The 10,986-nt window shown below is 43.2% G+C and overlaps 2 protein-coding genes across 6 annotated transcripts; both read right to left on the bottom strand.

Moving 5' to 3' along the window:
- Window positions 1-503: 503 nt before the first annotated feature.
- Window positions 504-2,531, bottom strand: LOC128442332 (adenosine receptor A3). The gene is made up of 3 exons (XM_053424748.1): window positions 1,936-2,531; window positions 1,357-1,820; window positions 504-1,248 (listed from the first exon to the last, which is right to left on the bottom strand). Exons 1-3 carry the CDS (start codon window positions 2,271-2,273, stop codon window positions 1,037-1,039), a joined length of 1,014 nt encoding a protein of 337 aa, XP_053280723.1. The 5' UTR covers window positions 2,274-2,531; the 3' UTR covers window positions 504-1,036.
- Window positions 2,532-3,676: 1,145 nt separating this feature from the next.
- Window positions 3,677-10,606, bottom strand: LOC128442331 (transcription factor Spi-B-like). 5 transcript variants are annotated; one of them, XM_053424742.1, is made up of 7 exons: window positions 10,341-10,606; window positions 6,684-6,839; window positions 6,514-6,584; window positions 5,183-5,387; window positions 4,978-5,096; window positions 4,692-4,848; window positions 3,677-4,293 (listed from the first exon to the last, which is right to left on the bottom strand). In XM_053424742.1, exons 1-7 carry the CDS (start codon window positions 10,366-10,368, stop codon window positions 3,983-3,985), a joined length of 1,047 nt encoding a protein of 348 aa, XP_053280717.1. In that variant the 5' UTR covers window positions 10,369-10,606; the 3' UTR covers window positions 3,677-3,982. The 5 variants fall into 5 exon arrangements, with proteins under 5 accessions (XP_053280717.1, XP_053280718.1, XP_053280719.1 ...); XM_053424743.1 differs by having other exon boundaries at window positions 3,677-4,290; XM_053424744.1 differs by having other exon boundaries at window positions 6,684-6,836.
- Between the last annotated feature and the right edge of the window lie 380 nt (window positions 10,607-10,986).

Raw genomic sequence — 10,986 nt, 5'->3', positions numbered from 1 at the left:
ATGTGTTTCGCAGAAAAATACGACTTAATCAAGATAATCCTCTCTGTCTCTTTCTCTCTGTGCCACTGCAGGAGTTGTACCTTCGAGGATCTTCGCTGCAGGAGGAACACGGATGCTGTCCTTGGGGCTGAGGTAGTAGATTGAATAGTTGTGGGGTTGTGTAACCTTCTTTGAGATAACTATACAATCTACTGTCTTTCCCAAGGAGACAGCTAAGTCAGCCGCTCGCTGACTGTCATCTCCAGATGGGCAATTACCCGGTCCAAACAATCGCGGCAAATAAAATAATGCATCGTGACAGGCATTGTTTGTTTGTTTGTGTTTTTTGCTTGAGCAGGTAAATTAGGTGTCCTGCTCCCCTGACAGGAGACCGTGTGGTGTCCTCGATTTGGGCTCTGTCAGGGTGAGGTAGTAGGTTGTATAGTTTGGTGGGTGGGATTACACCCTGCTCAGGTGATAACTATACAGTCTATTGCCTTCCCTGAGGAGTTCGCTGAACACTCATCAATATTCAACACACTCTCCTCCCGGCCCGGGTATCACGTTTATTCGTCCATATGAAATAAAAAGGATCAGGTACACATGTGCTGCAAAGGATGTTAAATGGATTGAACATGTCATGTGGCTTTCTTAAGATAAATGTACATCTCAATAAAAGTTATACTTGCTTCAAAACAGTTCTCCAAATGTCAGTGAATGAGGCTTTTAACTCGTCTGTTTGTCAGACACTGTGCCGTGGTGGTTTCATGGTTTGTGTACAACAACAGCTCTCAGGTTTGTTAGTGTAGACCACCCTCTAGTGGACTCATAGGAGATAGCTCTGACTAGAATAAAGTTTGCCGATTAAGGAAAGAAAAATGAATGTCATGGGTGTCTGGGACATGCAGGGTTCCATTGGTTCTAGAAATGTAAACAATCACAGGCTGCCTGCATTGCCTCACCCAATATGTTTCTGTGATAAACCTGTTGTCTTGAGTGTGTTCCACAAACTATATCCTCAAACATACTGTACGTAGAACGACCCTGCAGTCCTGTCTCAGGGTGTGGCTTTCCCTCCCGAACCACACTTCTCCGTGTGATTGGTCAGGCTGCTTGTTATTGATCGAGGAACCTGCTCGTCCTCATGGCAACAGTTGAGCCTCAAGAGAAATCGCCTCCATATTTGACTGTAGGCCTGCTGGATCTTTGGGATGCGGTAGGCGTAGACCACAGGGTTGAGGGCTGAGTTGGCATGAGACAAGAGGATACCTGGGGAAATGGATATTTCATCTGGTAAGTATATTGTGAACTGATAAAATGGTGTATTAAAAAAAAACTACTCAGGACTATGGAGGAAGTGGATGGACTGTCACCTGCCTGTATAGAGCGCCCCCCGCGGGACAGCTTGCGGGCCGTGGAACAGCAGCAGACAGTTCATCAGGTGCAGAGGAATCCAGCAGCTGGCAAACAAAATGAGAACCAGAGCCAGAGAGCAGGCCAGCCTCCTCTCCCTGAGCAGAGAGGCCCGGGCCTGGGGACAGCTGTCCTTCAGACGGCCCTGAAGGCTCCAGAAGATTCGAATGTAGAGGAGCGTCATGACCAGCAGGGGTGCCATTACACAACCTAAGAAGTTGTAGTAGACCATGAAGGGGAGAGAAATAACTGAGAGGAAGGTGCATGGTGGCAAGATGGGGGAAGAGGAGGATGCATTGGTGGAATCAGACGTAAGGGAGGAGTAGTTGTTCCAGCCAAACAGAGGGGTGAACCCCAGTAGACAGGAAAGTATCCAGCACATAGACACGGCCAACCACGTGCGCCTCTGTGTGGCCAGGGATTTGTATCTGAGGGATCAGGCAAAAATAAAAAATGGAAGAGATGATTATTTCAACCAATCACTGAGAAAGCATACGATCCATAAAGCTGTTTTACTTGTAAACCACTGTTTTTATACCTCACCTGAGTGGTATGTGTAACCGCAGGTATCGGTCCACAGCGATAGCAAGCAATGACAGCACCGAGGCCTGAGTCAGCACGAGCACGACACAGCTGAGGAGCAGGCACAGGTCCGGGGTCAAACTCACCCAGCCGTCCAATAATACCGCCAGGGGCACAGCAGCCACACCCACCAGGAAGTCAGCCACTGCCAAGGAGACCAGGAAGCAGAAGGTAGGCTCCCGAAGGGAATCCCGCAGGCCAACACACACCGCACACACCACCAACATGTTGCCCAAGCAACAGGCAACGGAAATCAGAACTTCAACTACCGTGTAAACCACCCAGCTCCACTCGGCCATCACTGAGGATGGAGAGCGGGGAAGACAGAGAAGCTACGAAGTTTGATAAAGCAGGTTTCCTCCGGGTCGTGGACAGATGCAGCAAATTCCAGAGTGAAATCCAACATAATCCCAAGTTTGTCCAGAAAGTCTTTCGCTGCTTTCAGCTCTTGGCTTCAAATGACCATAAAAAGTATTGAGCAGATGCGTTTTATATGCAGACATGCACCCAGAACAGGCGTGCACTCCATGGAGACCCCATCTGTATTCAATCAGTGAGTGAAAATCTGGTTCCCACTCTGATCAGTTGTGACTCAGTGGCCTTATAGAGGAAAGGACTGGTGCAGCGCCAGTGGTGAAGGACCTCCTGAGATCTATTGATTAAGGTAGCTGACCTAAAGAAGTTATACAACCATGTAGAACTAGACTCCAAGTATAACTCTATAGATTGATACATTATCAGCCAGATGTACTGTATTAACCGAATCAAAAGTAAAAGGTCTCATCCAAAGTCTCACATAATAGAATTTTGGTCATTGATCCATTCATGTGTGAGTAGCATTTCATAGATCTAATAGTTTCTGCTAATTTAAAACATCTTTATTCATTTACGGGTGATATTTTCAACTATGAGATTATATATATTTATAAACTGTCTTAAATATAAAATCGCCATTTTCAGTGGTAGTACCTGGGGTCATCAGGTGCTTCAACTACAGACACAGACTACAGACCTGGCCAGGCCTGTGTCGAAGAAGCATCAGGGTTAAATAGAAATATTCGAGAAAAGTACTGAATCACTTCTGCTTTCCACTTCTCATTATTACAAATACGTAATATTAGAACAATAGTTTGTGGATTACCAATATTACATTATTTATAATATAATATATATATATTAGCACCAAAATTATAAAAGTCCTGCCTTGAAATACATCAGGATATAAAGTGAGGATCTCAGTCCATGTGTGTTTGATGTTTAGTAATTTGTAATACGTGTCAATGTCTGTATGATCTCTCCACTCCATATATGTTCAGTGTGTTTACTGTTTTTGTGTGAAGGGACTTTTCAGATGTAACTGATTAACCAGTCCTTGATGGTGGCGGTTTTTTCAGTGCATGCTTACTTTGCATACAATTTTGGTAGTGTGTGTGTGTGTGTGTGTGTGTGTGTGTGTGAGTGCGCGTGTGTGCCCTTGCTTCAGTTTACAAGCACATCTGTATTTGCTTGGCTGATATGCACTACACAGGATGCCTTTGTTCTTTAGAGGGACAGACAGATAACTACAGATGGATGGATTGACAAAATATATATCGCATCATCTTGAAAAATATTTTTTTACCTAAACATGATGTTTACACAACCTTAATTTGTATGATCTTACATCCAAATATCAAAAAATTCAGAAAAGCACAAAAACACGTTTTTATTTTTTAAATATGTTTATTGTATTTTATTTAAGTTCTACTTATAAAGTAGATATGACGTAACAACCTTTTAGATTTACATAGATTTGCATCATTGTGCCAGTATCATAATTTCCAGTCCTGATATGAACTTATTCCTAAATGGTTCTGTATCTACAGAAAGTTCTGACTGACTCTGACTGGCTTTTCAAATACTCAGTATTCATTTGTTTAGACATGAATCAGAAGAAAGGACATTACAGAGGTTTTGTCTATGAATATCCAGTGTGCTTCTTCTCTCTCTGGGCTCGCCATCACACTTCCTACGCTCTGTTGGAGTCTCCTCGCAGGCCTCTCAGTGTCTTCTCGTCGAACTGATACGTGAGCTTCCTCTTCACCTTTTGAATCTCGCCGGTGCGGGAGTAGTTCCTCAGCGCCCGTGCCATCTTCTGGTAGGTCATGGTCTTGCGGTTCCCCTTGCGTCGGCCCCAGAGCTGCGCCAGGCGCTCCTTGTTTTGGGAGGAGAACTGAAAGGTGCCCGAGGAGGACTGGACCCACCAGATGCAGCTGCGCATGGACGGCGTCTGGAGCATCTCGAACAGGAACTGGAACAACCGCTCCTTCCTCTTTCCTGCTGAGAAGTAAAGGGATGTAAATTCTAATTATGAGGTTACCATGATTCATACTGGTTCGTAGATGTGGGAACAAGCATTTTGTTTCCCCACAACAGTGTTTAAAGAGAAGCTTTGAATACACAGAAGTTATCTGTGAGTTGGTTGTGTTCGCGTTAAGGACTGTTCAGAGTAGGGTTGTAACAATGTCAGAGTTTCAGTAAACAGAAATAATTTGGCAATCAATTTTTACCTGGATGTCATTTGTAACTTTGTTTATTGTGTGTTTTTAGTCATTTTCGGCCAATCAATTATGCTTAAATGATTAAAAATACTACCAATAAAATACTTATACCGAACAGGGTAATATCAGGATATTAGACAGACATGGCTGAGAGTTTTGTGTTACATGTGTTTATACCTGAAAATGGTGCCAGAGTCAGGGAGTCTCTGTCCTTCCCGCTCTCCCTGTCCGACGACGGTGAAGGTGAATCTTGGTATTCCTGGTACTGAGAGCAGCTGGACTGAGAGTCTGAGTCAATGTACGCAGGGGCCTCGTAGGAATACGTGATGTGCTCCTGAACACATACAAATCATAATTAGAATTCACCAGTGTCACAATCTTCATGGATCGTGGATAAATCCAATCAGTTGAAATGAATGAATTAAACTTTATTTTGCAAAGAGTTTGAGGTCCTTGAACTCACCCATTGGTTGTCGTGGGGACAAGGCCAGGCTGGAGGCGGGGCCTGCTCTTCATACTCCTCATAGGGAGGGTTGGAGCCACAGTGCCACTCGTAAGCATGCTGACCCGACCAGCTGTTCTCTGTGGAGTAAACGGCCGTTAGATAAACGACAAAGAAACACACAGGGACCAGCATCCTCTCTGAGATCATCACCACCAACGCTCACCTATGATCCTGCCGCCCTGGTGGAGGAGTGTGTGCGGTTGGGGCCCCGTGGTGCTCTGAGGTGAGGCCGGCATGTGTGCATGCTGGACCTCCAGTGAATGCTCCTGCAGGTACTCCTCGATGACCTCCAGCTCCACCTCGGGGCAGGAGGAGGGAGCCACTCCGCTCCAGCCTCCACTCAGCCGGATCTCAGTCACATAGGCCATCTGACAGAAACAGAGCAGGACAACCACGGAATCAGAAAACGCACACACACTGACTTTTGTTGTATGTTGTGCAATGTGAGCAGCCAGGCATATTTTTGTGTAATGTTTGGTATTTATGTCCCATCGATAACAGCCTGAGGTGTTGTTTTTACTAGGCCACACATCTGCCGTTGTTATTGGGCTCAGCACTGTGACGCGTCAGACGTACTTTTGCATGCTGATCCAATTAATTCAGTTTTTCCCATGCAGAATAGTTTCACCAAAAGACACACAAACACACACACACACACACACACACACACACACACACACACACACACACACACACACACACACACACACACATGCTGCAGCGAAGTTTATGAAACTGAACCTGATCCTAACTGTGTGTTGTTTTGTTTTGCGTGTTGGAAATGAGCCAGGCAACAACACTGCAACTGTGTATTTTAGTTTGACTGGCAAATTTATGCAAGTCTGTTTGCATTAAGCATCTCATGCAACATTCAGCGTACAATGTTGTGTGGCTTTTAGCGACAACAATTAACCCTTTCCCTTCATTATCTACCCACCACTATGTAGATAAGGGCGGGTGAAGTGTTTGAGTTCACAAAACACTTTTGGACTTTCAGGGGTTTAAACAGCGCTGCAGCCAAATCCAATACAATTTAAGTAAATAAACAAATAAAATGCCTCCACACTGCTCCTGTGTTGTCATCCAAGTGTCCGTATGCCCCGACATTCAAATTTGACTTAAAACTGCGTCATTAACAGTGTTCTGTTGGCCTAAATGTCCAATGTGATCCTCCTAGAGCCCCTTTGGAGCGTGGATCACAGAGGACATTTGAAGAATCGGTCACCAGTTACTTCAATTGTATTGGATTTGGCTGCAACGCTGTTTACCCCTGAAAGTCCAAAACTCCATCGGCATACTGGTTAGTAGATAGAGTGAATTTTCATTATTGGGTTAAAAACTATTCCCTCAACAAGATCATATGTTCAGAGCAGAGAACAAGTGAAATACACTGTTCCATTATTGTTTCTAAATAATATTCGTGGGCTGACTTGAAGAAAACACACGCAAAACACCAGCCAGCCCTCATGAACTCTAAAAACTTAAATGACTCACCATCTCCATCTCTGTCAAAGTACTGTGAGGACAATCTGTGAAGAGAGAACACCGTGATGAGACGCCAGAATCTGAATTCACCACATGAACAGAGAAGTGAAAGATGCTGTCACACGCGTTTCTCTAACTTACAGTCAAATGAATGAATGAACACAGGGAGGAACTTTTACCTTTTACCGTCTGAGGTGAACTCCTGCGTCTGCAGTGAAGCAGTGTCCTGAGGCAGCTGAGAGTGGAGTCATGAGAATGTGAAGGCTCACCTGTGTGACGCCGCACCTCCACGTCACCGCTCTTATAGCCTCTGAACACGTTGGGCCAACCCTCTTCTGGATTGTTAGAGTGGGAGTGGTTTCAAAAATGAAAGGCTCATCTTGTCTTTTGTCTTAAATATAATGCACTCTTTAATTTTTTTACAAAGGGCTCATGTATAGTGAAAGATTTAAAATATGTTAAACTTTTGAAGAAACACAGAATAGTGCAGTACTTATCTGATATACCTTCATGGTTTAAATGGATATGCAGTGATACATGAAATATATATTGACGTATTTTCCTCTACACCCACACACTCAAACTTTGGATTTACTGTGAATATTCCCTTGTTCTCAAATTGATGCTGACATATTGGTGTGTAACACCTCAACATATAAAACTCATCCATCCATCCATCTTATCTTTTGGGGATTTTGAGGCGAGCTGGAGCCAATCCCATCTGATAACGGTTGATAGCGGGATACGCCCTGGACGCAGGTGGCCGGCGCACCAGGGCTAACATATAATTTCTTCAATTTCATCAAGTAAATGTTCCATTAAATCAAATGGGGACCATTTAATGTCATTTGGGACGTTTAAACTTCAAACAGTAATATATTAACTATGTTAGCCTGTCTATTTATCATAAGCTGTATGTATAATAACACATTATAATGTTATTGTAAGCAGATATAAGGAGATTTTAGGTGTTTATTTAATGCACAGTTTTCTCCTCCCATTAAAATATATTGGGTATACAGTATACTTTGCTATATTTGCTTACAACTACATTACAGACCATTAATAAACAACCTATTAAATGTGTATATGTGCATATAAATGCAATGCACTGTATTCACGAGGTTACTTCTATAGCTCCTGCATTGTTTATTTCCTCCAGCTGTGCCGACAGTATAGGAAGCGTATTCCTCATCAAGTATTGGCAACAGCCATATAATCGTCTGACTTCAGATTATCCTCGTCGAAAATCCACCACTTTTGTAGAACAGTTTTTTTGTGAGAATGGCCTAGTTAGCATGTATAAGTTTCCCTTCTAAAACTTCCCGGGGTCAATTCTGTAACAGCAGCTACGTGCGTTTTAATCAACTTCCTAATTAAACTGAGGGCTGCTATATTAAATGACACCGTTCTTCACAAACCACAGTGGATAGGACGGTGTCAGGTATTTCATCACACCCCAGGACATGACGTCAGTCATTGTTCACTTTCGATACAAGCTTGCTTCCTGTGAGCGAGCGTGTTCCTGTTTGTTGATGCTGCGTGTGTTATTATGGTCGACGTAGATTCCAGTAAACAACTGGCAGGGCAGGATGTGTCCCTTTTTCACAGGGTGTGTGTGGCTGAGGGATTTCCCCAAACTGGTCTGAGGCTGAGACACAAAGACACTAAAAGTGAAGTGGCAGAGATGCTGGAGAATAAAAGGACACATGACACATCTACCCGCACTGTTTAAGCTGAGGTTGTAGGGGACAACCTGATCCAGACGTCAGAGATGCAATGAACACAAGAGTCAAATGAGGCACTAATTCAATCTGAAGTTCCGATAAAAGTCCTAAGTGCTCCAAACAAAGGTGACATTCAATTACCAAACAATGAATGACTGCAGGCCTGAGGCAAAGGTTTGTCAGCGGCTGAATGTACTTTCTAGTCTAACCTGTCATTTCAGCTATTTCCACCAGATGAAAACATATTGTTATCAGTAAAACAATGAAAGCCGATGTCTGGAGCTGTCGATTTACCAAACACTGTACCTGTTCTTTGTGAGGTTAACATGCTTTCATGTGTTTCCTCACAGGCAACTCTGAGGCCCTGTCCCAATCCACCCCTCTCTTTGTTTTGCATGCAGCTGTGAAGGGGTAGTGTTTTCCCATTTCTCTCTGTGAAGAAGGGGTAGTGGTCATCTGGCCCTTCAAACACCCCTTCAACCGCAGTGTATTAAGGACCCCACTAAAAACAAACTCCTGAATGCTTTACGAATGGAGGAAGCGCATCAACTCATAAATGGCGTATGAAATGCTGCAAAATAACCACAAAAAAAAAAATTATCCCTCGAAAAAGCTTATTTGAATCCAATAGCAAATAACAACAAGCATGTAAACCGTCTGAGGGAGAGGAACAAGTTTTCACTGCGAGGCAGAGGTTTCTACGGACAGTGACCAGAGCATTTGCCTGCAGGGCATGCTGGGAAGAAACATGTTGACTGATCAAATGTAAGCTCAATAAATAAAACAAAACAGCTGTAAACATCACTTATAAAAAACACCAAGTGTTTATGGCCTGGTGATCAGTGTCAGTGCCAGTAGCCTGTGACCTCCTCGGAAATGGGTGATTGATGAAGCATATATAATGGAGAGGTGGCAGAAATTTACAACCTGGGTTTTATTCCTGGGCTGTCATCTCAACATGATAACATCTTAGACCTAACAGGAATGGCAATACTAACTTCACAAATAGTCAAGGTTTAGTGTAGCAATTCATCACTCTGAAATATCACTACTGGCTCCTACACTGTAAACCTATCAGAGCACAAAAGGATATATGGAGGGTAAAGGGAGGTCAACATATCAACGTTTACCAACAATTACTTTTTTTCTTTACAGGTTTTTGTACCATTCCGGTATTATCTACTGCTTTTTCTTCCTGGTTCTGGGCTGTGCTTTAAAAATTAGTACACGTGTACATGCAATTGTGGGGGTGATCAATCCAACATATTTGTGACACTCAGAAAACTGACAGAGAGGGCAGCAGCAGCTGATCCAGAGCGGCAGTGATTCGTTATCTCCACTGTGACAGGACGACCATCTGGAGAATTACATGTTTTAAAAGCACATTTTTTTCCACTGTTGTTTTGATTCGGGCTCGGTGGATGAATCGGATCTTGAACTGCAGTTGCAAGCTAATGTGACTTTCCAAAGAAGTGTGGTTTGTAAACCTGTCGAGCGAGGTGATCACGTAACTTCTGTGAAGCACCGGGAGCGTTTCCCGCACTTGGTAACTGTGATGTCATACATATCTTTTTTTTTTAGCTCTCAGGATCCTAGCTGTATATATTTTTCTGTATGTAAAGCAGATGAAAGCAAATCCATAGGTTGCAAGTCGTACAAAAGAGAAGGCTATAACCCTTATGTTACGGTCAAACATAATTAACTATGCCTAATATTTGCTTACACAGCTAAATTCTGTAGAATTATTTGCATAAGAGGAGAGATTACCACACTCCATGATAATATCTTTCGTTAGGTTTTCCTGCGTGGACTCAGTGACACAAACACCACAGGCTCATTTTTGAACGAATTTGACATTGTGCCAAATAGATTTAGTAGACTTAACAAGGTGCAACATCCTCTGTTCTTAACCCTCAACAAGAGTAAGGAATAACTACCAACAAAAAAAAGCTGCACAATTGATTCTTCTTCTTAATTCTGCCTAAATGTAGGAGAAGAAGATTGATACCCCTCCAACACCATGTGAGGCTACAGTTAGCACTCTGTTAGCTTAGCTCAGCTACAAATACTGAAAACATTTAGCTGCCATAGGTAACAGAAAAATCAAACCTTCAGGTGCCGGTAAATCTTTGTCCATTATTGCTTGATGAGTTAATGTACAATAGTGTTAGAATGATGTTTCATAGTTGGTGTTGGAGATTAGTTCTTGGCCAGGAGATTCCTGTTTTGGAGTTGCTGCTTGTGGTAGCTTCAAATTTTCCCCATAGACAGGAGGGTGTGAATATTCACATCTAAGTAGTATTAGTAGAGGTTTGTTGTCAAAACATGAAGACATTTGTCAAGAGGTTTATAAAATACTTGCTTAACGTGTTTGGAAAAACCCTCAGCGCTCTCTGAAACAAGGTGACAGTTAGAATTCCAATAACTTGGCTTGCACCTGGAGCCTTGAGACAAGGTGATAAGGCCACAGAGACAGAAACACGGAGGGAGAGATAGGCGGTGCAATTTGAGAACTGCCGCCTGGACCACGCCAGGCAGGCTTTGAACTTATCTGATTTGTGTTTTTTGGCCCTGACTTTGTTGTCCATTCTCCTTTTATCGGGGACGAGAGGGGAAGTCTGAGCTAAAAATAAGAGTTTGTGTCTAAAAATAAAGGAGTGATAGGTGACACAGACGGGGGGGGGGGGGGGGGGGGTATTTGGGGTCTGAGGCTGTTTTCAAGTGAGAAAGTATATTATCATACCAATACATAATA

The sequence above is a fragment of the Pleuronectes platessa genome, chromosome 6, assembly GCF_947347685.1.
Source record: "Pleuronectes platessa chromosome 6, fPlePla1.1, whole genome shotgun sequence".
Taxonomy (NCBI): Eukaryota; Metazoa; Chordata; class Actinopteri; order Pleuronectiformes; family Pleuronectidae; genus Pleuronectes; species Pleuronectes platessa.
Note: the sequence above shows the minus strand (reverse complement) of the source record. Positions and strands in the feature narration are given on the sequence as shown.